The 24,485-nt window shown below is 37.8% G+C and overlaps 1 protein-coding gene and 1 long non-coding RNA gene across 3 annotated transcripts in view; one reads left to right on the top strand and one right to left on the bottom strand.

Annotated features, from left to right (window-relative positions):
- Positions 1-23,804, bottom strand: part of LOC308679575 — a 69,604-nt gene extending 45,800 nt beyond the window's left edge. Inside the window, exons 1-4 of the long non-coding RNA XR_014028830.1 lie at positions 23,748-23,804; positions 8,416-8,498; positions 8,207-8,324; positions 6,334-6,390 (exon numbers count right to left, since the gene is read on the bottom strand). This is a non-coding gene — a long non-coding RNA (uncharacterized lncRNA). The remainder of the gene's footprint in view (positions 1-6,333; positions 6,391-8,206; positions 8,325-8,415; positions 8,499-23,747) is intronic.
- A 9-nt stretch (positions 23,805-23,813) lies between these two features.
- Positions 23,814-24,485, top strand: part of kiz (kizuna centrosomal protein) — a 42,579-nt gene continuing 41,907 nt past the window's right edge. For both annotated transcript variants that reach the window (XM_081347067.1, XM_081347066.1), the window contains exon 1: positions 23,814-23,966. In XM_081347067.1, coding sequence (XP_081203193.1) covers positions 23,902-23,966 — 65 coding nt within the window. In that variant the 5' untranslated portion in view covers positions 23,814-23,901. The remainder of the gene's footprint in view (positions 23,967-24,485) is intronic.

Raw genomic sequence — 24,485 nt, 5'->3', positions numbered from 1 at the left:
CACTTGCCAAAACTCGTTATGAAATCAATGACGCTGTTACACTGCTCAACAAAGCTCTTACTGTATTTACATCATGTTTGCATTGGTGAAAGCATTAGTGAGAGTGCAGAAACTGCGTTGCAATGATAAAATCTTCATTCACACAATCAACAGACTGTCATCTGCTCAATGCTCATCACTGCAACCTTTTATGTGATGGGAATAGATCTAAAAACTTCCCACGATTCGATAATCTCGATAGCTGTAAAAGTAAAAACGTATAATAGCTGTAATAGTAAAAGTTTTCGAGAGAGTTCCACATGTAATGCTAGATATTTCATATGCAAGCATGTCAGCCAATCACATCAGTGGGCGTTTACACTGAAGTCTCTCAGCAGACATGCCCTTTCAAACAGAAAAATGCCTTTTATTTCTAAATTATGACAATTTTTGATCTAAAAAACATATTAACATTATAAGGGCACCCCAGGAAACATTATAAAATAATAAAATAATCCATGCCATGGGACCTTCGGAGCCCAATGGAGCAGTATCAGACTCATATTCTGACTAGAATCTGAGTATGACGACATCAGGCTAAATATGACCGTCTCAAATAACCCAATCGTTGTCAATAATTTCGGACATTGCATTTGAGCTGAAACTGAAGAGTGAATTAACGGTCGGTAAACTGCAACGTTTTGCTAGCTGGTTATTAAACTCAACCAAACACTTCTTATTTGAGATAAATCAGATATAGACAACATAAAAGTAATCTTGCAATTTACATCTGCACAAAAGGACGCGAATGCGCACATGAACTTAACCGTGTTACTCTGATGTGTAATTCGTGAACACGTACTTCCTTTAACAGTGTGCTGAAAAACTAAAGCAAAAGAGAATTTACAACATTCTATTGTAATCGTGTTCTCATTAAAATGTTATGTATATGATAGATTGGCGCTAAACTGCATTTCATGATCAAAGGTGATTTCCAGGCATTACTGCAGTGTGCGCTTTCAAATCCAGTTTCACTGTATTTCGCTAGTCTGGAAGGCATGCTGTCTAAGGCTAACAAATCATACCTCAGGAACCGCCCCAAATGCCGCAATAACCAATCAGAAAAAAAGATAAATATATATTTTTACAGTCAGGGCAATCATCATTTTTATGATCGATCGTCGCGGTCTCGTCACTGGAATCGCAAAGTGCACAAAGATTCCCACCCCTAATGACAATGTGTAGTATTTTGTAATAAAAATCAGTTTTAATTCGAAAACAAACTACAAAAGATATTATATGATAGGTTTAAAGATTAGCTCAGTTCCAATTCCATATAACTCATCCAGTTTCTCACCACAGATCAGTAAGCTAGTCTGGTCAAATGCGAAATAAAGCACAAAAAAAAGGTCATCAATTAACTTAAGTGTCCAGTTGTTGGTACGATGATAAAAGCTTAGCCAAATTCACCTTCCTCATGCTATAAGGCCATTAAAATAAATCAAGTGACTATTGAATTAACACAGAGAACTTGAAAGCTTTTATACTCTGATGCAGAATACATTCGGACTAAAAATTAATTCACCTCTTTTGCAATTGCTGTGGAACTCTTAAGCTGCATGGAGACAATTTATTCTTTTTAGAAGGAAAATCTCTATTGTGAACTTGTCTGAATATGTTGCTCATATTGTACCTGGAAAAAACATGGTCCGATATCTGCAACTTACTGTGATTCCTCTCTTTAAATGTTTTGACATTTTAAATAAAATTCTGATCTCTAATTATTGTCATCCCTAGTTAAATTAATCCTTGGATACTGCTTAAAATCACAACAATTGTGACATGAACATGAGAGACAGCCATTACAATCAATACTCTGAAAAACTGCCAGCAGAATAAAGAGGAAATACATTTTTTAAAAGAAAGGAAAAACATGTTGTATTCAGTCGAGCTCTATGTTCCAGCTTTCACACCGGAGACAAAACATAGCCTTCAGTGGGAATAATTTGAAGACTGTTTGTATGAGCGGTTTATCAAATTATTGAACAGACAGATGTTTGTGACTGCTTCACGGTTACACCCTGGATATGCCAGGCACCACAACAAAGGTCTAAAGGAATGGCTTGTGATGTGCCCGGAATATCAATTTAATTTACTGCTGTTAATTCACATGCAAATTTTGACCTCCGTTAAAGCATATCAATTACCTCACGTACTGTATCTGAGGGACAGCGAGCAGTGTAAGAGAGGGGAATATAACAAACCACAAAAGAATTGCGGTGATACAAAAAGAAGGACAATTATTAGGAGGACAAGTATTTTCCATACATACTTAATTCAAATTCCATGCACTAATTTATGAGGTAGAAGAAAAAATGTTAATTGCAGGCAATAAGATAAAAAAAAGATACAGTAAAGAGATATAATATCCTTTTGCTTGCTGAAATGCAAATAGCTTAGACACTCTTTCTTGCTTCCACTAAATGCAAAGACCAAAAATATAATGCACAAACTGCTTATGACATGAGAGTCAGCATCCAACCCCACCTTTATATCTTTAAGTAATTTCAGTGTGCAAGAAACATAAAATGACAAGACAAGCTTTACAGTTCAACCTTTTTACCACCTTATAGACTCTCCCTTCACTACAGCATCTGTTTTATTCAACTCAAGTGCTGTTCTACGCTGCATCCTTTAGTACAATACAAAAACACTCCTACATTATGAGTGCTTGCTGAATGACACATTTGTCAACAATTGATTGCTTTCCGAGCTCTGTTGGATCTTAGTAGAAGAAGAGCATTGAACATTTTAGCTCTCAACTGCTCAAAGAGCCTTGTGACAATATCAATTATATATGCAGGAGGCAAACAAGGGGATTTATTAGCCAACAAATAATCTCACAGAGTGACCATGAATGGAGAAGATTAGCATGTGAAAGGCAGAGCAAAACTCCCTCGTTCAACTGCTAAAGAGCAATTTAATTGGGCTAAAATTGGGGAAATTGTATGATTAAAGGCCACATTTGTAGGGGATCATAATCAGAGCATCTCAGACCTATGCATGAAGCTTTAACAAGTTACGTGCCGAACTACCAGATTCCATAATTGACAAGTCTGTGATTTTTCTGAATGACTAGGTCTCTCTTAAAGGGTCATTAAAAACCATATTTCAGCACCGGATAGTTCTCACTACAATTTTAGATAATGCAAAGAAAAATGGGAGTGGTATAATGTGGAGTGGGGAGGGGAAGAGGGAAAACAACAGACAATTTAAGCTCGATTTTGTATCACTGAGTTAAAAACATCAATGGTTCCCACAAATCCACGCTGCATTTCATCACTGCAATCAACAAAATTACATGTGCAACATGCACACCAGGCTCTAGCGTTCCATCCATACAACCATCAAACTGTCCAGTCTACTAATCAACCGCACCTGTCAGTCATTATTACTCCAATTCACTCAACAATAAAAAGAGGACTCACCTTTCAGGCAGCGTCTGGCCTTGTTTTGGAATACAGACTCACCTGCTCACATCCTTTCTACTCCAGCGAGTTCCTGTATGTTTCTTTGGTTGTCTCCAGTGTCTGCTCCTTACTAGTTGTCTTCTCTGTTGTCTTGTCTCCTCCTGGCATCCTTCAGCTTTACTATTGAACTAAATTCTTACCTATGTATCCGATTGTGCAAATTAACAGTCAATTCCAGAAACAGCAATTTCATCTCCAGGGTGCCCTGCCACAAACTCAACCTGTGACTCTTCGTTCAAGATCCACATATTAACTGGTCAACCCTTAATTCGAGTTGGACTGTTACACGCAGAGAATATTGTGCTTTCGGTTCTGGAGAGCTCCAACACAGATGTGATCAGATGGGGCGTACTTTGCTCATTGACCATTCAGTCATTTCCTGGTCCGCCGGAGACATTCTCAAGTGGAGAGAACAATGCTTTCCTGAGCTTCCTGTTCCTAGACTTCCCAAGAACTCTGAACCAGCCATTTCAATGGACCTGTGTACTACATCTATCAAAAGTCCCATCAAACAGTTATCTATGGAGATTTCTCCTTGCTATTTTCACTTTCAGGAAATATTCTGCCCCCAACAAGCCACTCAATTAACTCCTCATTGACTATAGGATGATGCAAAAGATCTTCTGCCTGGTGAGCTCATTATCCCTTCCTGAGCAAAAGGCCATGGTTACATCGATCCATCATCAAGGTCACATTTACCTCCCCCGCTGCTTTAAGCTTTTTTTTTTTATGCAAAGACGGACGGAGGCTTGCAGCCCTTGACTACCGGTCCTTGATCAAGATAACTGTCAAATTCTGTTATTCTCTTCCCCTTCTTCTGGCTGCCCTGGAACTACTGTGTGGAGCGACCATCTTTATCAAGCTGAATCTCCACAGTGCATTCAACCTCATTTGGATCCAGAGTGGGGATAAATGGGAGACCGCCTTTGTTACCCCTAAAGGCCACTATGAATATAGGGTCATGCCGTATGGCCTGGTAAACGCACCCTCTGTGTTCCAAGAATTCATGAATGAGGTATTCTGGGAGTACCTCCACAAATTCATCCAGGTTTACATCAATGATATTCTGGTATACTCCCAGAACCTGGCCAAACATCTCCATCATGTTGCACTAGTGTTGAGTAAGCTAAGAGAATACCATCTGAAAGCTGAAAAGTATTCATTCCATTAGAGTGCCACCCAGTTCCTGGGATACAACATCAGCTGTGAGGGTATCCAGATGGATGAGGGAAAATTTATCCATCGTCCATCATTACAGTACCCTGACATCTCCCCTAACAACACTCCACAAAGTAAAGCCCAAGTCTCTGTCCTGGACCATGGAAGCATTCGACGCCTTCCAGAAACTAGTATTTAGGACAGCTCCTACACTCATCTACTCTGACCTGCAAAAAAAATTAATGGTGGAGGTCGACGCATCTACTACAGACGTGAAAAACAACGATCAAAAACAAAGCAGATGAACTCTCCTGTATCCATTCCTCATCTGAAAGTCCTGATAAACTCGAGCCCATCGTTTCATCCAAGATCTTTGTGTCCCTGGATGAGGACCGCTGATGCCGTCAACCCTGAGCCAGCTCCACCTCGGTGTCAATCAATCCACACATTTGTTTTGTCCTCACAACGTCTCAAACTGACGGAGTCCAGGTGGGCACTGGGGACCAATTCCACCCTCTAACTCTTTCAAGACCAGCTCTGGTGGACTTATATGAACCGTGACGTCAGAAGGTTCATACAAGGTTGCCAGACCTGTGCCATCACAAATACACCTCAACACCTTACATCAGGCAAACTGCTACCTCTTAAAGGCCTCTCTATAGCAATGGAAACAGCAGAACTTCTGTTCAAACAGTTATTTCAAAATTTTAGCTTACCCGAAGATATTGTTTCTAAAAGAGGGCCTTTTAATTTTTTACTCATGTGTGAAATCATTTATTTCCTTTTTAGGTGTGACCATCAGCTTATCATCAACAAACTAATGGGTAAAGGAAACTTCAAGTGATAGAGAAATTTCTGAGAACCTTCTGCCATCACCGCCAGAAATCCTGGAGTCGATTTTTACCCTGGACTGAGTAAACACATAATTCCCTCTGTCAACTGTCTATCGGACTCACTCCATTTCAATACGTATTTGGCTTCCAACCACCGCTCTTTCCTTGGTCAGGAGAACCATCCGATGAACAAGGTGTTGACCACTGGTTAAAAGAAAGCAAGAGGGTTTGGGACTTAGCTCACCATCATTTCCAACAGCCAGTGCGACGCAAAAAGAGCTATGCCGATGCCCGGAGATTAGACCCTCCAATATACCAGCTCAGGCAGAAGGAATGTCTCTCAACACAGGACATCAAGCTTCAACTCCCATCCAGACAGCTAAGTCCCCGCTACATTGGTCCCTTCACCATCCAATGTACTGCACTGTCCTCCTCCACTGCTGCTCCTACAAGATGGTCTCACCTACATCAAGGGGAGCCTAGATTCCCAACGCCACGGAAATCCTCTTGAGTATCTTGTAGACTGGGAGGGCTATGGACCAGACGAATGTCCCTTGGTACATCAAAATGACATTCTAGGTTGTACCCTGGTTTCCACCTTCCATGAGTCACGTCCACACTGTCCTGCTCCACGGGGAAGAGGTATGCCTCTGGAGCATTGGTCCACAGGAGCGGACTGTGGGGGTGGGGGGGTTAATGCCACGTGCAAAAAGGGCTCACCTTTCAGTCAGCATCTGGCCTCATTTGGGAATACTGACTCACCTGCCTGCATCCTTTCTACTCTAGCAAGTTCCCCTAAATTTCTCCAGTTGTCTCCAACACCTGCTTCTTACCTATTGTCTCCTCTGATATCTCGTGTCCTCCTGGCATTCTTCAGTCACCGTCTACACCTGGTGAAAAGAAACAAGATTAATGTCCAGTTGATTCACGCAAGTGCTGCTTTACTATTGAACTGAATTCTTTCCTGTATCTCCGATTGTGAAAACTGCTTGTGATTCACTTACCTTTGTGAGTCTGTGCTATCTTTACAACATGGTTTTGTGAGCTAAGAGTACATTACACAAATACACACATGGCTTTTGCGTTTGTTCTCTGCATTGGTGTCTATATCTAATTCATGCCACCCACAAATACAGTCTTTACATAGGAACGATTAGCTTGTTGAAAGCTTTGCAACACTCTGAAACTCTTGCACCACAAAAACAAAAACTTGCGTGCATTAATGCGTCTCTAAACTAGAGCCACACTATTAATCGTTAAAAGACTGTGATCTTATTTCAGACACTAATTTAAACTTTTGACAAAATCACACCGGAACACTTAAATCTGAGTTTGCGCTGCCGCTGACCCAGATAAATCAGTTATGTATAGGAAACAGCTTCACAAACAGTAACCACACAGTATTATTATTTCTGTTAAAAATATTCAAATTAGCGCAGAAGTACTGGGATACAATTTTATATATCGATATATAAATTGATGTATACGGTAGCGATCAAAATGGAGCAAATCTCCTTTTCAAAGTAACTTGATGCATCAGATAAAGATTGTATCAATTACATTGTTACACCAGTAGGTGGTGACAAGTGACTGTTAAAAAATGTATTTGTCATTGAATCATTCAATCAAGACATTAGTTCAAAAATGATGATTCCCCATGTAGTAAAACAAGTGAAGTCTTTATGAGTCATTGAATCATTCCTTCGAACTATTTTTTTTTAAATAATTTATTCAAATTAATAAAATAAAAAAGTAAATAGACTGCAGCAATTAACATTTTGTCAGTCCTCCAGTATAGCCTATGTTATTTTGTTTAGTTGTCTGTTCAGAATCGTTGGAGATTCTCTATAAAAAAAATAAAAAAAAAATGTGATTCTCAATTCTCAACTGAACTAAAGTAAGTATCTTTTATAGGAGAGTGCCATGTGCTGTAACAAATAATTAGAAGACAGCCTCTTCTCATAGGATAAGGTCACGAAGTCTGTAACCTGAAATCTGATCTCTTGGACTCTCTGGCAGATCCTCACACCATATTGAAAAGTTCATTACTGTTAGATTAAAATATTCATTCATGAAACATCACATTCATGATATTTCTCATTTTGTTGATCCTTTTTTTCTGCTGCATCTACATATTAAAGCAGTAATCTGTTCCAATTAATTGAGAACTGTATATTCCTCCACATGAGCCACCAAAAAAATGAATAAATAAATGCAATTTGGAATATTTGGATGTTGTTCTTTATTGCTTTGTACTTGCACAGGATAGACAAATTCCAGATCATGTCTCCAGATTCTCTTATGAAGTGACTCTTGGGCCTGTACAAGTGTGCAGTCGTACCTTTCATGTGCTTTTATAAAGAATTAGCTTTTTTCTTTCTATCACCATAAGACATAATGCCAATAAATGGCAACTGCAACTGTAGCTTAGTGGTCTCAGTTTGCCCGTTCTGAGGGGAGTTTCCCTCTCTATAGTAGAATAGCCTAGCTGGGAAATGGAAAAAACTGCCAACATGTGTAATGGATGTCAGAATAAGAGCAATTTACAGTAAGTGGGTTTAACTTCTTTCTGTCTTATCTTAGAGAAATGGTAAGAATCCGGAAGATTACCACCAAAAGCGAATCTCAATTGACACCCAGTAGTGTTGTGCCTGTATCCCTGACAATGCTTGATTACTCACCTCTATCAACTTGAGAGACACTTACCTTCATGTTCTGAGCGTCTATCTAACTGATGTCTGCCTCTGTGCTGCTGATAGAAATACCCAATAGACACATGAAACTCTCACTCAGCTGTCTTTTTTTCGATGTGGACACCACACAGCTAGAGAAAGAAAAGATAATTTAGTGGACCATTTGGATGAGGGTCAGGAGAGTGTAGTTATATTTGAAGGCAGTGACACCTGTGTGCTTACCTTGTGGACATGCCTTCATTAAGGAGTGTGGAAGAGCCCAAAGACAGAATCACAACAAGCGTTGAAAGGAAGATGAAACTGAACTGAGGAAGAAGAGCGGACATAACCAATATCTCCTTCAAGATTCCACCCAGTGACCCAGTAGTTCAACAGTAAGCAATGGGTCATAATAGGTCACAAATCCACACCCGTGAAGCAGAAATTTCAATAGATCTGTTCAGTCTGTAGTCCCAAAACACAGAAGAGAATTAGCATTTCAAGCCATGAGTTTCCTTGGTTATTTCTTATGGGTTTTTAGAACGGTGGTTTTTGATTTATGTGCAAAATAAGGTATATATTTGGCTGAATTCAAAATTAAACTAAAGTAGCAACAAATCTTTTCTTATGTTTTGTGACATACACACATGAGTGTAACGTATTATCAAAAAATAAAATAAAATGTTGAGATGTGGGCATGGCACTCAAAAGTGCAGGCAGATGAAGGTGAGACGTCATCAGAGAGAAATCTGTCATTTACATCAGAAGGTCCAGATATGACATTTTGATTAAACATTACAAGGTCAATATTTTTGAAAGATGCACAGATGAATTATCACAATAAAATCTATAAGATGCATTCAGAAAATAGATTAGAGACCAACCGATAATCGGTTTTACCGATATTTTCCCCACTATTTAAGCATTTTCCCGGTTCAGGTCTATGCATATCATTAGTCTCGATATGTCGCGCTCATAATGCCGTTCACTCACCGGGTTGATGATCAGGAAATGCTCCATAAGCATGGTCACCGTAACCTATATTAACATCTACTATATAACCTTTATTTCGATAGTAAAAATAAATAAAAATACAGCTCAGTGGAAATTAATAATTATCTCCGCGAGAGAAGTTCTGTGTAAACGCACAGACAAAAACAGCGATTTCATTATCTAGAGACCGACAAAAAACATTATTAATAATTCTGATAACATGCCAGAAGAGATGGACTCGGTAATTGCGATGATGTATTCGCTGTTTTGTAAGTTAGTAAACTTTATTTATATAGCACCTATCACAGATAAAATCACAAAGTGCTTTACATATAGCAAGTTAACAAATTTAACAATTAAGAAACACCATACAAACCATAAAACATAATAGCTCAGTCAACTGAAAGCTTGACTGAATAGAGGTGTCTTCAGCTGTTTTTTAAAAGAATCAACAGAATCGGCCACACGCATCGACAGTGGCAGGGCATTCCACAGTTTGGGAGCAACTGCTTGAAAGGAGCGGTCTCCCCGAGTTTTAAGGCGGGTTTTAGGGACAATCAGGAGATTTTGACCTGAGGAACGAAGAGTGCGGAAGGAAGAATAAGGGGTTAACATGTCTGCGATATATTGGGGGGTCTGTCCATGTAGTGCTCTAAAAGTTAAAACTAAAATTTTATAATCAATTCTAAATTTTACTGGTTTAAATTTTACTGGTCTAAATTTTAAAATTTTACTCCTTTTTTTGTTCATTCTTCTGACAATGTTTGCGTATTCCAGTGAATGCATGCGTAATATATGCATATTAATATTCCAGCGTATTCCATTCTCTTTACTCTTTAGCCTATTAAACACATAAACCTTTTAAAACTGGAGTTATATTTATGCTTGTATTTATGGGGAGTTGATAGACTCTCCTGTCATTTAGTTATGTTCTCCATATGAAAACATTAGACTTTGTAAATGTATTTTGCCTGTTGTTCATATTAATGCTGTTGTTATAAATAAAAACATGCAACTGGTATTACTAAGCTACACTAAAGTTGTAATGTTTTTTTTATTCAGGTTATTTAATGTTTTATGCTTTAAAAAAAAAAAAAAAATTTAGAATTATTTTTACACGCTATATTTGTTAGAATTGTTAACTTGTTTGTTGTTTACCTGATCAAAGGTTTTATATAAAAATATATATATATAGTGACAGTGCACTATATATATATATATATTTTTTTTTTTTTTTTCACACTCTTCAAGACTATTGATGTAGAAGTGTGTTTTGTTTTGTATGCAAGGAGGGAGTGGAATTGCAGAAATTACAGTATACAATATAAGTATATAATACATGTTAAAACAGTTTGTTCTGTTGTTATAATTGTCAAAAGCAGAAATAAATCAATAAATAAATATTGGTTCTGTATATTGGTTATCAGGCACATAAACATGCAAATTATCAAATAATAGTATTAGTGTCTTACTCCTTTTTTGATCCAGAGTAGGCTATTTTAAGTTGTTTCTACTGATATAAGGAATCTAAGGGTGTATTTACACCAGGAAAGTCCGATAGTTCACTTGCTTTGGTCCGGACCAAATAGAATGTTGATTTTTTTTGTTTGGTACGGTTCGCTTTCACACTGCTCTTTTTGCAAGTGAACCAAAATGTGTAAACAAAACCACACGTGTGCTAAGGTCGTCCATTCATTGGACAGGAATTCTCAAGCAGGGAAAAGCAGGAAGTGCACAAACAGGCTCAGCATGGAGATATTTCGTAATGTAATATTTGTTATTTTACTGATTTGGTGTTATTCTCTACAAACGCAATATGAAGAAACTATATGGTATAGATAAAAGCCCGGCCGCACTGACAATTGATTGCTTGGGTCGTTATGCGCTTCGTGAGGCACACTAGCGCACACACACACACACACACACACACAAGGTCTCTCGCTCCCTCTCTCTGCCGTGCGCGCGCTCTAGCTCGCTCGCTTTAGACACCATTATGCCAAAATGTCCGTTTTGTTAAGTATCCTCATAAGAGCAGTCAAATAAAAAGGCGCAGTTTTCTGCAATTGGGTCGGTTCATGTTCACACCGTAAACGAACCGAACCAGAGTTCGTTTGGAACCGTACCGAGACCACCTCTTCAGCTGGGTCTCGGTTCGATTGTTTGGTCCGCACCCGAGTTCGATTGCTGTATTCACACCTGCCCAAAAGGTCCGCACCAAGGGGGGAAACGAACTAGAGTTCGATTCAATCGAACCAAACGAGGCAGGTGTGAATACACCCTAAGTGATCAAGCCGGTGCCTTGCGTGCACAAATACAATATCAGTTCTTATTGCTTGACATCATAGCCACTTATGAGACAACTAAAATAAAATAATTTAATTTGTATGTTTTACGATATGTAGGCTGTCAGCATGAGAATCAGAATCAGAAAAAACAGATTTTTTTTGCATATGTGAAGGATGATATTTGCAGATACTGGAACACAAGAGAAGTGCAAAGCCTTCTTTACATAATAAATAATAGTTTAACTATAACGATTTAAAGGAGTCATATAATGGTACATGCACTTTTACAAGTTGATTGTACTGAAATGTGTGTTGGCAGTGCCTGTACACAACCATCATAAAATGATAGTCAATCATAGTCCGCGCGGACCCGGCGCGGTCATTGTTGATATGCTGGAGCACTGTCTACGAGCAGAATGGCGACTAAGCAATTGTGGTGTTCTGTTCTTGGGTGTAATAAGTCATTTTGATGTTCCTAAATCCAAACCGCTGAAGATGCAGTGGCTGAGTTTTGTTTTCGAAGGGAATATTCCCCACGATCAACGTCAATGCTTTCATGTTTGCGCGAATCATTTCACACACCAGACTGCTTTAAAAACGAGGTCAGTATAAAGCTGGTTTTGCTAAGAAGCTGCTCCTGAAAAAAGGATCGGTACCAACTATTCGTGTTCCTGCTGAACCTCCAGAAGAACTGAAGTGAGTGTAACGTTTTATTAACCTTTATATTAATATTTATATTAATGTTTGCAAATCGCTTGCTGTACGCTTCACGATGAATGCGGCTGTTTACACTCAGGGTACATTACGGCATGTTTTCTATGTACAACATTCTCAATATAATTCATAATCCCACGTTTATAATGAACAACGCGTTATGGTTATTGTGTTATTATTAAAAGCAGTGTATGCACAGAACAGAGGGGCGGGGTGAGCAAAGCTCATTATCATTTAAAGACACATGCGGAGGGAGGGAGAGCATTTTCACATTTAGCTCCAAAACTCTGGAATAGTCTTCCGGATACTGTTCGTTGCTCAGACTCGCTCTCCCAGTTTAAAACTAGATTAAAGACGCATCTCTTCAGCCAGGCATTTATATAATACTTTTAATCTTACAGTTAAATCCGGTCTTTAGTTCATAAACGCCAGAGGAGAACTGGCCCCCGACTGAGCCCGGGTTCTCCCAAGGTTTTTTTTTCTCCATTATAAGTATATAATAATTTCTCCAATATAAGTATATAATACATGTTAAAACAGTTTGTTCTGTTGTTATAATTGTCAAAAGCAGAAATAAATCAATAAATAAATATTGGTTCTGTATATTGGTTATCAGGCACATAAACATGCAAATTATCAAATAATAGTATTAGTGTCTTACTCCTTTTTTGATCCAGAGTAGGCTATTTTAAGTTGTTTCTACTGATATAAGGAATCTAAGGGTGTATTTACACCAGGAAAGTCCGATAGTTCACTTGCTTTGGTCCGGACCAAATAGAATGTTGATTTTTTTTGTTTGGTACGGTTCGCTTTCACACTGCTCTTTTTGCAAGTGAACCAAAATGTGTAAACAAAACCACACGTGTGCTAAGGTCGTCCATTCATTGGACAGGAATTCTCAAGCAGGGAAAAGCAGGAAGTGCACAAACAGGCTCAGCATGGAGATATTTCGTAATGTAATATTTGTTATTTTACTGATTTGGTGTTATTCTCTACAAACGCAATATGAAGAAACTATATGGTATAGATAAAAGCCCGGCCGCACTGACAATTGATTGCTTGGGTCGTTATGCGCTTCGTGAGGCACACTAGCGCACACACACACACACACACACACACACACACAAGGTCTCTCGCTCCCTCTCTCTGCCGTGCGCGCGCTCTAGCTCGCTCGCTTTAGACACCATTATGCCAAAATGTCCGTTTTGTTAAGTATCCTCATAAGAGCAGTCAAATAAAAAGGCGCAGTTTTCTGCAATTGGGTCGGTTCATGTTCACACCGTAAACGAACCGAACCAGAGTTCGTTTGGAACCGTACCGAGACCACCTCTTCAGCTGGGTCTCGGTTCGATTGTTTGGTCCGCACCCGAGTTCGATTGCTGTATTCACACCTGCCCAAAAGGTCCGCACCAAGGGGGGAAACGAACTAGAGTTCGATTCAATCGAACCAAACGAGGCAGGTGTGAATACACCCTAAGTGATCAAGCCGGTGCCTTGCGTGCACAAATACAATATCAGTTCTTATTGCTTGACATCATAGCCACTTATGAGACAACTAAAATAAAATAATTTAATTTGTATGTTTTACGATATGTAGGCTGTCAGCATGAGAATCGCCCTGCCTTGGGGTTGGCCTAATTCCAAACAGATTTTTTTTGCATATGTGAAGGATGATATTTGCAGATACTGGAACACAAGAGAAGTGCAAAGCCTTCTTTACATAATAAATAATAGTTTAACTATAACGATTTAAAGGAGTCATATAATGGTACATGCACTTTTACAAGTTGATTGTACTGAAATGTGTGTTGGCAGTGCCTGTACACAACCATCATAAAATGATAGTCAATCATAGTCCGCGCGGACCCGGCGCGGTCATTGTTGATATGCTGGAGCACTGTCTACGAGCAGAATGGCGACTAAGCAATTGTGGTGTTCTGTTCTTGGGTGTAATAAGTCATTTTGATGTTCCTAAATCCAAACCGCTGAAGATGCAGTGGCTGAGTTTTGTTTTCGAAGGGAATATTCCCCACGATCAACGTCAATGCTTTCATGTTTGCGCGAATCATTTCACACACCAGACTGCTTTAAAAACGAGGTCAGTATAAAGCTGGTTTTGCTAAGAAGCTGCTCCTGAAAAAAGGATCGGTACCAACTATTCGTGTTCCTGCTGAACCTCCAGAAGAACTGAAGTGAGTGTAACGTTTTATTAACCTTTATATTAATATTTATATTAATGTTTGCAAATCGCTTGCTGTACGCTTCACGATGAATGCGGCTGTTTACACTCAGGGTACATTACGGCATGTTTTCTATGTACAACATTCTCAATATAATTCATAATCCCACGTTTATAATGAACAACGCGTTATGGTTATTGTGTTATTATTAAAAGCAGTGTATGCACAGAACAGAGGGGCGGGGTGAGCAAAGCTCATTATCATTTAAAGACACATGCGGAGGGAGGGAGAGCATTTTCACATTTAGCTCCAAAACTCTGGAATAGTCTTCCGGATACTGTTCGTTGCTCAGACTCGCTCTCCCAGTTTAAAACTAGATTAAAGACGCATCTCTTCAGCCAGGCATTTATATAATACTTTTAATCTTACAGTTAAATCCGGTCTTTAGTTCATAAACGCCAGAGGAGAACTGGCCCCCGACTGAGCCCGGGTTCTCCCAAGGTTTTTTTTTCTCCATTAGGTCACCTGATGGAGTTTTTCGGTTCCTTGCCACTGTTGCCTTTGGCTTGCTCAGTTGGGGATATTTGGGGATATTTAATTGAATTAATCAATCAACGATACCATTGATCAGCATTACCAAACGTGGACGTTCCACTAGAAACAAATATTGATGTATTGTTTTAATTTATTACTGTGAAGTAGAGCCCGACCGATATATCGGCAGGCCGATATTATCGGCCGATATTAGGCATTTTCAAAACTATCGGTATCGGCATTTATAACGGCCGATAAATGAATATTTCAAAAATAAAATAAAAACGGACGAAACACCCTTCAACCATGTTATGAGTGTTGGCGTTGTATAGTTTGTCCACCAGAGGGCACTCTACACCGTCCCTGTTGGCAACACTCGTGTATAACGCGCCACACATTCAGCAACCTGCTGATCCAGCCCGAGTCGGGCAGAGAGAACCGCGAGTGAGATCAGCGGTGAAGTGTGTTCATGGTGAGTTGGTAACGACTCACGAGACATACATTGCTTGAATAACAATTAAAAGAACATCCCTATCAGTTCTCTTAACTCAAATAAGGATGACAAAATTCGTGACTCATGTCCAGTTTTGCTGCGGTTAAATAAGCCGAGAGTGAAGCGGAACAACGCGACGTAGGCTATATTCACATAAAATGTTAACACTGCAGTTCACAAAAGTTCATAATGTGCATGTGCTTTAATGCTTTGTCGGTTAAACATTTAATTTTAAATACTGATGCGCTGTTCTAACGTGTGCGTTTCTCAGCGCGTACATGTGAAGCTCACATGGACTAAAAGCCTTTCTACCAGCGCCTGGATACTGGACTAAGTTATCTTTCGAGTATTATTGTGCTAATACTGTTAAATACACACAAGACTTACATAAACAAAGTCGGTTGTCTAAAGTAAAGGCAAAAATTGAGAGAAAATCTGCTTGTCAAATGCGTGTACATTAGACGTGTCGTGCTCAGCTCTTAAAGAGACAGTAGCAATTGTAAACACATTGCCGCTTGTCCTTAAAGGGATAGTTCACCCAATAATAAAAATGATCTCATTATTTACAGGCACTCTAATGTTGTTCCAACTGTATTAATTTCCTTCTAATATTTTTCTAATATTAATAGTTTGAGAAATGTGGGTAACCAAACAGTAGCTGGTCCCCATTGACTTCCAAAGGAAAAAAATATACTATGGAAATCACTGGGGTACATCAACTGTTTGGTTACCCACATTCATCCAAATAACTTATTTTCAACAGAAGAAAAAAACAACTTGAGAGAGTAAATTATGACAATTTGAATTTGTTGTCAATTTGAATGTGAAATTGTTGTTTTTGTTCAAAGGACTAAACGTTTAGTCTAAAAAAAATCTCAAGTTTGTATTTTTATACATTTTATTTATCAGAACTTTAATATATTTTGATGTTCCTCTGTTCTGTTGTGACAATACAAGAAACAAGTTTCTTTTTAAAATGCATTATCATATTATTTTAGTTAAAACTCATAAATAACTACAAATAATTAATGTTAGGGAAATTTGTTAATGTTTTGTTGCACGTTTCTGAAAAAAATAAAAAATAAATTTAAAACCAACAAATATTTGTACCGGTATCAGCCTTTATCAAAATCCTTCATCGGTCGGGCTCTAGTAGCCATCAAAAGTTTGTACACACCAGTTGTAAAGTGTGTCCAAACTTACTGTACTATAATACACATAAATAATATTGCTACTGTATTATAATATACACATAAATAATATCGGCCGATATATATCGGTATCTGGCTTTTTTTTATCGGTATCGGCATCGGCGCCCAAAAATCCATATCGGTCGGGCTCTACTGTGAAGCTGCTTTGATACAACCTATGTTGTGAAAAGCGCTATATAAATAAACTTGACTTGGCTTGACTTGACATGCACTTAACCCTCTGAGGTCTGAGCTGTTTTCTGGGCCCTGGAGGTGTTCTGACATGCTCTGACATTTGTGGTTATTTCTGTTACTTGTGACATTTTGATGGCTAAAGTCTAATTACACTGTATTCAGCACAAACTCTGCTACAATAATATATCAGCAGCATGTATGTAAAAGTTTGTAGTTTTGAGATAATGACATTTATGCGTGGTTTGTGAAAATACAAAAATAAATTCTCACTGAAATAAGGTCATGAAACCCATACTGATTATTTCTTCACAAGACTTTTGAAAATTGTATGACGTAGCCTAGAATATTTGCTCTAAAACTATGTGAGAATCACCCTGACTGCTCATTCAGAGAAGACAATATATTGATTTAAAAATTTTACGACGTGTTTTGTGTGATAAAGCAATATGCGAAGGGGCGGATCATCTCATTAATATGAAAGCTTTCCACACCTGAGAAAGACAAAGAACCTCCCTAAAGGCCCTATTAGGAGCTTATCAGGGCCCATCATTCTGACCACCCTTGCACAAAGAATGAGGAGATTTAAAAAAGAATGGCTTTTAAAATTGTTTGGATTTATTTACAACACAACATAATCCAAAGATACACAACAAAAAAGTACCATGTTCATGTACAGAGACATGTACTGTGAACGTTGAAGTCAGCAGGACTCAGTGGCATCTAGGCCCTGAAAAAAAAAAAAAAAAGTGAACATACTGATATCAAGAGAAAGGCCTGCACGATTTTGGGAATACATTTTAGATTTTTCTTGTTAAAATTGCTTTTTAAAATTCACAGAATACACACACACACTCACACAAATGTTTCCAACAATATATTATATAATGAACACCAGGTTTGTTGTGCCTTGTAGGTATAGGCTATGCGCAGTGCTGCTTAAAATAATAACAATATAGCAGCCTATATATATTTTCAAAAAGATTTCAGTAACAACTAAGCTAGAGAAAAATATATTGATTATCATGTTACTTCAAATGTTTCCATCCGTTATGATGATATGAAATGAGATAATAATAAAAACATGAAGCCGTTTGGTGCGTTATGCTTTCATCCAAAATATGATGTGTACATTCAAACGCGATCGCTATCAAAAATATGATACATTCAAACGCGATCGCGCTCAAATATAAAACATTATGGTTACCATATACATATCTACGTTTGAGCAGATATCCACAAACACAGTAACAGTAAACACGGGTCTAAATATTTTAATATTCCCCATATATCTAGCAACAGTTCAACTGCAACGTGACATTTATGCAACAATAACAAACTAATATGTAAGAATTTCTTACCTTACACCTTTCTTGTCTTCAAATCGCGTTCTTCTTCTTCTGAGGTAGCCTAAATCCAATGTAAGCTCAGGCACGTCTTTCAAACTCGACGAAAAGTGAAGTGAAGTGTTTTGTTGTTGAGGTAATGAGCGAGACGCGGTCCATGTGGAGATTTGCATGTGAATATCTTTTGCGTGAGTGGGCGTGGCCAAATTAACTGTAATGAGGAAGCGTTTGAGAAGCTGGACATCTTGTTGGTTTTATACAAATTACTTAAACAGAGAATATTTGTTTTCGTTTTGAATCCAATCATTTAAAAGTACACACTTAAATGTTTATAAAGGTATATGGCTCATAAATGTGTGACAAGTATTCGCTGAGTTTTGTTTCAGTTTATAGACGTGCTCAAGAAAAAAAAGTTCACCGCGACGGAGAGGCAGAAAGCATACCCTGTTTATTTTCTTTATTTTACAAAAGCACAATGTTTTGGTTTGATTGTAAGTGGACACATACAAAGGGAGAAATATCACAGATTCTTTTTTTACATTTCTTTTTTCTGTATGACTATAAATGACTGAGTAATTTAAGTTTATAGTGCTACAATGTGGAGAAAATCCAGCAAAACGCGCCCGCGCGTTTGTCGACCTCAGAGGGTTAAACGGCGTGCTGAAAACAGAGCTGGTTTTGACCAGGTAAAATGAGTGTTTTCTTACAATACTAATGAGAATTTTTAATTAAAGTATATTACAAACTTTAAAATTTTAAAAATTGTCTTTTAAAAATTGTGGGTTTGTGTGCTCACAAGGTTTGCGAAAAGTAAAGGCTAGGCTACAGGCTAAAACACTCGAGGTTAGAGCCAGGGCAGCACTAGCGGCGCCAGGATTTTGATTGTAGGTGGGCCTCCAGAAAACTGAATGGGCTAGTTAAAATAAGCCAAAAAATAAAAAAATAAAAACGGGTTCCCCTTCATCTCCGTTTCAGCACTTTTCTGCGGCACTGAGGACAGCGACTCAGTAGCCTACCTGAATTTAATGTAATTAAATTAGCCTAGGTAAAAAAAAAAACCTTACACAGGAATTTTTTTTGTTGCTTTTTTTAATACTATTACACTTTCATTTAATTTATTGTTTAATAAAATTATAGGCCTATTACTTTTAGTTTATTAACAGCAGCAACAGCTGTAAAAAGTACAAGTTGACGATCGCCATCTCCATAGTGAACGCGCCTATAGAGAGAAATACACATCATGGATTACATAATCAGAGAGTAGCCTATTTATTTTCGTTTTAAATAGTTAAAAAGACATTTCAAGCTTTCTTAAGATATATTTCATGTCTGTGAGGCATACGCTGAGTTTCGTTAAGTTAGGATGAGATGCGCTCCAGTTCACGTGCAATGCAAGTGACCGCGCGGGCGCCTCCATGATTATATCGTCTGCTAGGCTATATTTGCTTCTTATTTATTAACCCTCTGAGGTCGGCAAACGTGCCGGAGCGTTTTGCTGGATTTTTTTCACATAGCAGCAACATAAACTTAAATTACTCCGTCATTTATGGTCATACAGAAAAAATAAATATGAAAAAAGATTCTGTGATATTTCTACTTTTGTATGTGTCCACTTACAGTCAAATCAAAACATTGTGCTTTTGTAAAATAAAGAAAATAAACAGGGTGTGCTTTCTGCCTCTCCGTCGCGGTGAACTTTTTTTTCTTGAGCACGTCTATAAACTGAAACAAAACTCAGCGAATACTTGTCACACATTTATGAGCCATATACCTTTATAAAAATTTAAGTGTGTACTTTTAAATGATCGGATTCAAACTGAAAACAAATATTCTCTGTTTAAGTAATTTGTATAAAACCAACAAGATGTCCAATATCTCAAACCCTTGCTCATTAAATTTAATTTGACCACGCCCACATGCGCAAAAGAGATTCACATGCAAATCTCCACATGGAACGCGAACGCGCTCGTTACCTCAACAACAAAGCACGAAAAAACTTCACATCTCTGCTTTTCGTCGAGTTTGGAAGACGCGCCTGAGCTTACATTGGATTTACCTCAGAAGAAGAAGAACTCGATTTGAAGACAAGAAAGATGTAAGGTAAGAAATTCTTAATTATTAGTTTATGTTATTGTTGCATAAACTTCACATTGCAGTTGAACTGTTGCTAGATATATGGTAAATATTATAATATTTAGACCCATGTTTACTGTTACTGTGTTTGTGGATATCTGCTTAAAAGTAGATATGGTAACCATAATGTTTCATACTGGAGCGCGATCGCGTTTGAAAAGCAAAACGCACCAAACGGCTTCATGTTTTTACTATTATCTCACTTCATATCATCATAACGAATGGAAACATTTGAAGTAACATATTCAATATATATAATCAATATATTTTTCTCGAGCTTAGTTGTTACTGAAATCTTTTGGAAGATTTATAGGCTGCTATAGGTTATTGTTATTATTATTTTACTTTATGCAGCACTGCGCATAGCCTATGCCTACAAGGCACAACAAACCTGGTGTTCATTATATTATATATTGTTGGAAACATTTGTGTGTGTGTGTGTGTGTGTATTCTGTGAATTTTAAAAAGCAATTTTAACAAGAAAAAACTAAAATTTATTCCCAAAATCGTGCAGGCCTATATTTCTCTTGATATCAGTATGTTCACTTTTTTTTCTTTTCTTTCAGTGACCAGATGCCACTGAGTCCTGCTGACTTCAACATTCACATGAGTCTCTGTACATGAACATGGTAAAGTGAAAATCAAACACCTTGGAAATGAAAGGTATGTACAATGTTTTTAAAAATGTCACAAAGGTCTCTGTCTTTGGATCAGTGTGTTCAATAAGTGCTTTTTTGTCATTTGTTGTGTATCTTTGGATTATGTTGTGTTGTAAATAAATCCAAACAATCAAACAGCCATTCTTTTTTAAATCTCCTCATTCTTTGTGAAAGGTTGCTCAGAATGATAGGGCCTGATAGCTCCTAATAGGGCCGTTAGGGGAGGGTCTTTGTCTTTCTCAGGTGTGAAAAGCCATACATATTAATGATCCTAGCATAAAGCTTTCTTACACAAAACACGTCTTACAATTTTTAAATCAATATATTGTCTTATCTGAATGAGCAGTCAGGGTGATTTTCACATAGTTTTGGAGCAAATATTCTAGGCTATGTGATACAATTTTCAAAAGTCTTGTGAAGAAATAATCAGTATGGGTTTCATGGCCTTATTTCAGTGGGATTTTTTTTTTTTTGTATTTTCACAAACCACGCATAAATGTCATTATCTCAAAACTACAAACTTTTACATAAATGCTGCAGATATATTATTGTAGCAGAGTTTGTGCTGAATACAGTGTAATCAGACTTTAGTCATGAAAATGTCACAAGTAACAGAAATAAGCACAAATGTCAGAGCATGTCAGAACACCTCCAGGGCCAGAAAACAGCTCAGACCCCAGAGGGTTTAATCCAGGCAATTGGTTGATAAAAAAAAAAAAATGAAAATTAAGATACAATTATAAATACAAAACTAAATTCACTTTAAAAAAAAGGCTTTCTACAAAACAAAGCTTAATTAAGTGGTCAAAATCATGTCTGACCCACTTCATTTCTCTCGAAATAGTGCACATTCTATCTTACTCGTGCGGTTCACTTTTCATAATCAACAACATAGATGAAATAATAACATTATAATATTTCAACAAATATGAAACTAAAATGAGCTTATTTAATGGCTACAACACGTAGGCTATAGTAGGACTCTATTTGTACAAATTGCTGCACATTCATTTTATTCTGAATTTTGCACACATAAGTTGAAAGGCATGATAATTTCACTGATAATTGTGCGTGCATTTATTAATTATTATCTTAATGAATAATGTAACAAGGACGAAGCATGTAAACTGCGTTGTTTGTTTAGAATGGAATGGTTCGCAAATAGATCCGAATGAAGAAACGTACAAAACCATAGTAGAAAATGGGTAGCGCCGCGGCTGCAGGGCAGACGACAGGATGAAGCGTGCAAAGAAAAGTAGTGTGTGGGACCATTTCACCAAAAAGAATGACACAGATTTAAGTTGCAACTTGTGTGATACAGTGCTATCATCTTTCTTTATTATTGTTAGCACTACCTCAAACTAAAGCGGCGTCTCTTCGGAGCTGTCATTTTCTTAAATGAGCCGCGGCAATGTTTCAAATGAGCTTCTAACGCTAGACAAACGCCTTTTATTTTCAAAGCAATCACCTTGTAACTGTTACCCAAACCATTTCGAAACTAAGGAGCCATTTGTCCTCCGATTACATACAAGCTCCTCGGCGCCGCGTTTGCGGGACTCATGTTTCGCGCTGTAGGGGATTTTAAAAAAAGTGATGTGAGTCTTCGGCCAAAGGGTAGTGTGTGTGTATGCGGGAGGCAGAGCTGCAGAGAGATTCGACAGAGTTGCGAAATTGCAGGCGCGGCTCGAAATGGCTGTTATTTCAAATAGCGTAGCATATTTTAAACTAATCGGTTAACCGGTTTCAACTGGCTAATGAGGCTCGGTGGACGGTCAAGAAAATTTGTAGTTTTCGCCATCCCTAGTTTGAAAAGCAAAACGCACCAAACAATAGGCTTCATGTTTTTACTCCAATCTCATTTCATAACATCATAAGGAATGGAAACATTTGAAGTAACATCCTTTTTAACGATTTATAGGCTAATATAGGTTATTGTTATTATTATTATTATGTCAGAGCATATCAGAACACCTCCAGGGCCTAGAAAAAACTCAGACCCCAGAGGGTTTGTACCTTGCTACAAACTGCTCTAAGGTTTTTTATTTGTTTTTTTATTAATTCTGGGGTAGGCAAGGTCACGAAGGATCCATCTGTTGTATCCTTCATTGCACAGGAAACTTATTTGTATTAAAGATTATGATCAAATTGATCATTTTAAAATATTTTCTTCAGTAATAACTAATTTTGAGATCATACTGCAATCCAGCTCAGTACAAGTAGGAAATGGAAGCTTCCAAATAAAATGTAGGCCTGTCGGAACAACTTGGTTTCTGAGTTGTCTTTTATTTTGAAGCACCATTTTTAATATTAAAATATCGCTTAGGTCTACATATTTAGAAAAATGCTATTTTGACAGTTGGAATAATAACAATAACCATCGTCTTTGTCGTTTTCACCTTTTATTTCGTGTAAAAATCTTTTTCAGAGACAAAACGTGAAATTGGTAGTTATCTTTTATCTCGTGTTAAATGTTTATGCATCTGATGGAAAACGTGGTATTTGTAGCTACATTTTCTATCGGTCTAACCTGGCTGTCTGAAGTAAAATGAGTCTTTTTCACCTTTTCTCCCCGGTTTCAGCTGTAGTTATCTTTTATCTCGTGTTAAATGTTGATGCATCTGAGGGAAAACGTGGTATTTGTTCATTTTCTATCGGGCTAACCTGGCTGTCTGAAGTAAAATGAGTCTTTTTCACCTTTTCTCCACGGTTTCAGCTGTGTCTTTTATCTCGTGTTAAATGTTGATGCATCTGAGGGAAAACGTGGTATTTGTACATTTTCTATCGGTCTAACCTGGCTGTCTGAAGTAAAATGAGTCTTTTTCACCTTTTCTCCCCGGTTTCAGCTGTGTTTCTTACCGAGGTAAATATGTCTCCCCTCCGCCTCAGCCTCAGAGAAATTCGCGCCCTTCAGTCAACTCTCTCGCGCGGTCTCCTGGGTAACGGTGCGTATGGTAACTATTGTAAACAACGCGCCCTACAGCACTGAGGTGAACAGCGAACAAAACCAGCCATGGCTGTCTGCAACACCGAGTATTTCGATCAGATCGGAAATATTCAAAAGATCATACACGAACGGTAAGAACGCTGTGTACTTTTTCCTTTTGCTTATTCACAATAAATGCTGTATTGTCTCGATTAAATGTTTGGAAATTGAAGTGGGCCTTGAATGAAGCAGCGCGGTAGATTTCAGCTCTCGCGGACTGTAGCGTTAGCTGTCTGGCTCGGTGAGCAGGAGAGTGATAATAACCAACGGGACAGCGGTGAACGACTCTTTGTAGCTTTTGAAATAACATGATTTTTTAATAATCACCCGTGATTTAGCAGTGAGCTCAAGTAACGTTAACTTAGTAAGTTATCTGTCTTTTGGATATCGCCTTTTTTCATAATTACTGTATTGACAGATTCAGTAAGTTAGCCTATATCACAGTATTTGTTCTTTTTCTCTTTAGTTTTTGTGAGGGATGTAAAGTTATACTAAATGTAAAGACGTAAAGAACTATTACTGTAAGTTACTATTATAAAGTTCGTCAATTTGGTAACGCTCCCTGGATTCATCTAACGTTAACATACTCAACTCAAGCTGCTATTTATTTC

This window comes from Scardinius erythrophthalmus (assembly GCF_964197995.2).
Source record: "Scardinius erythrophthalmus genome assembly, chromosome: 19".
Lineage (NCBI taxonomy): Eukaryota > Metazoa > Chordata > Actinopteri > Cypriniformes > Leuciscidae > Scardinius > Scardinius erythrophthalmus.
Note: the sequence above shows the minus strand (reverse complement) of the source record. Positions and strands in the feature narration are given on the sequence as shown.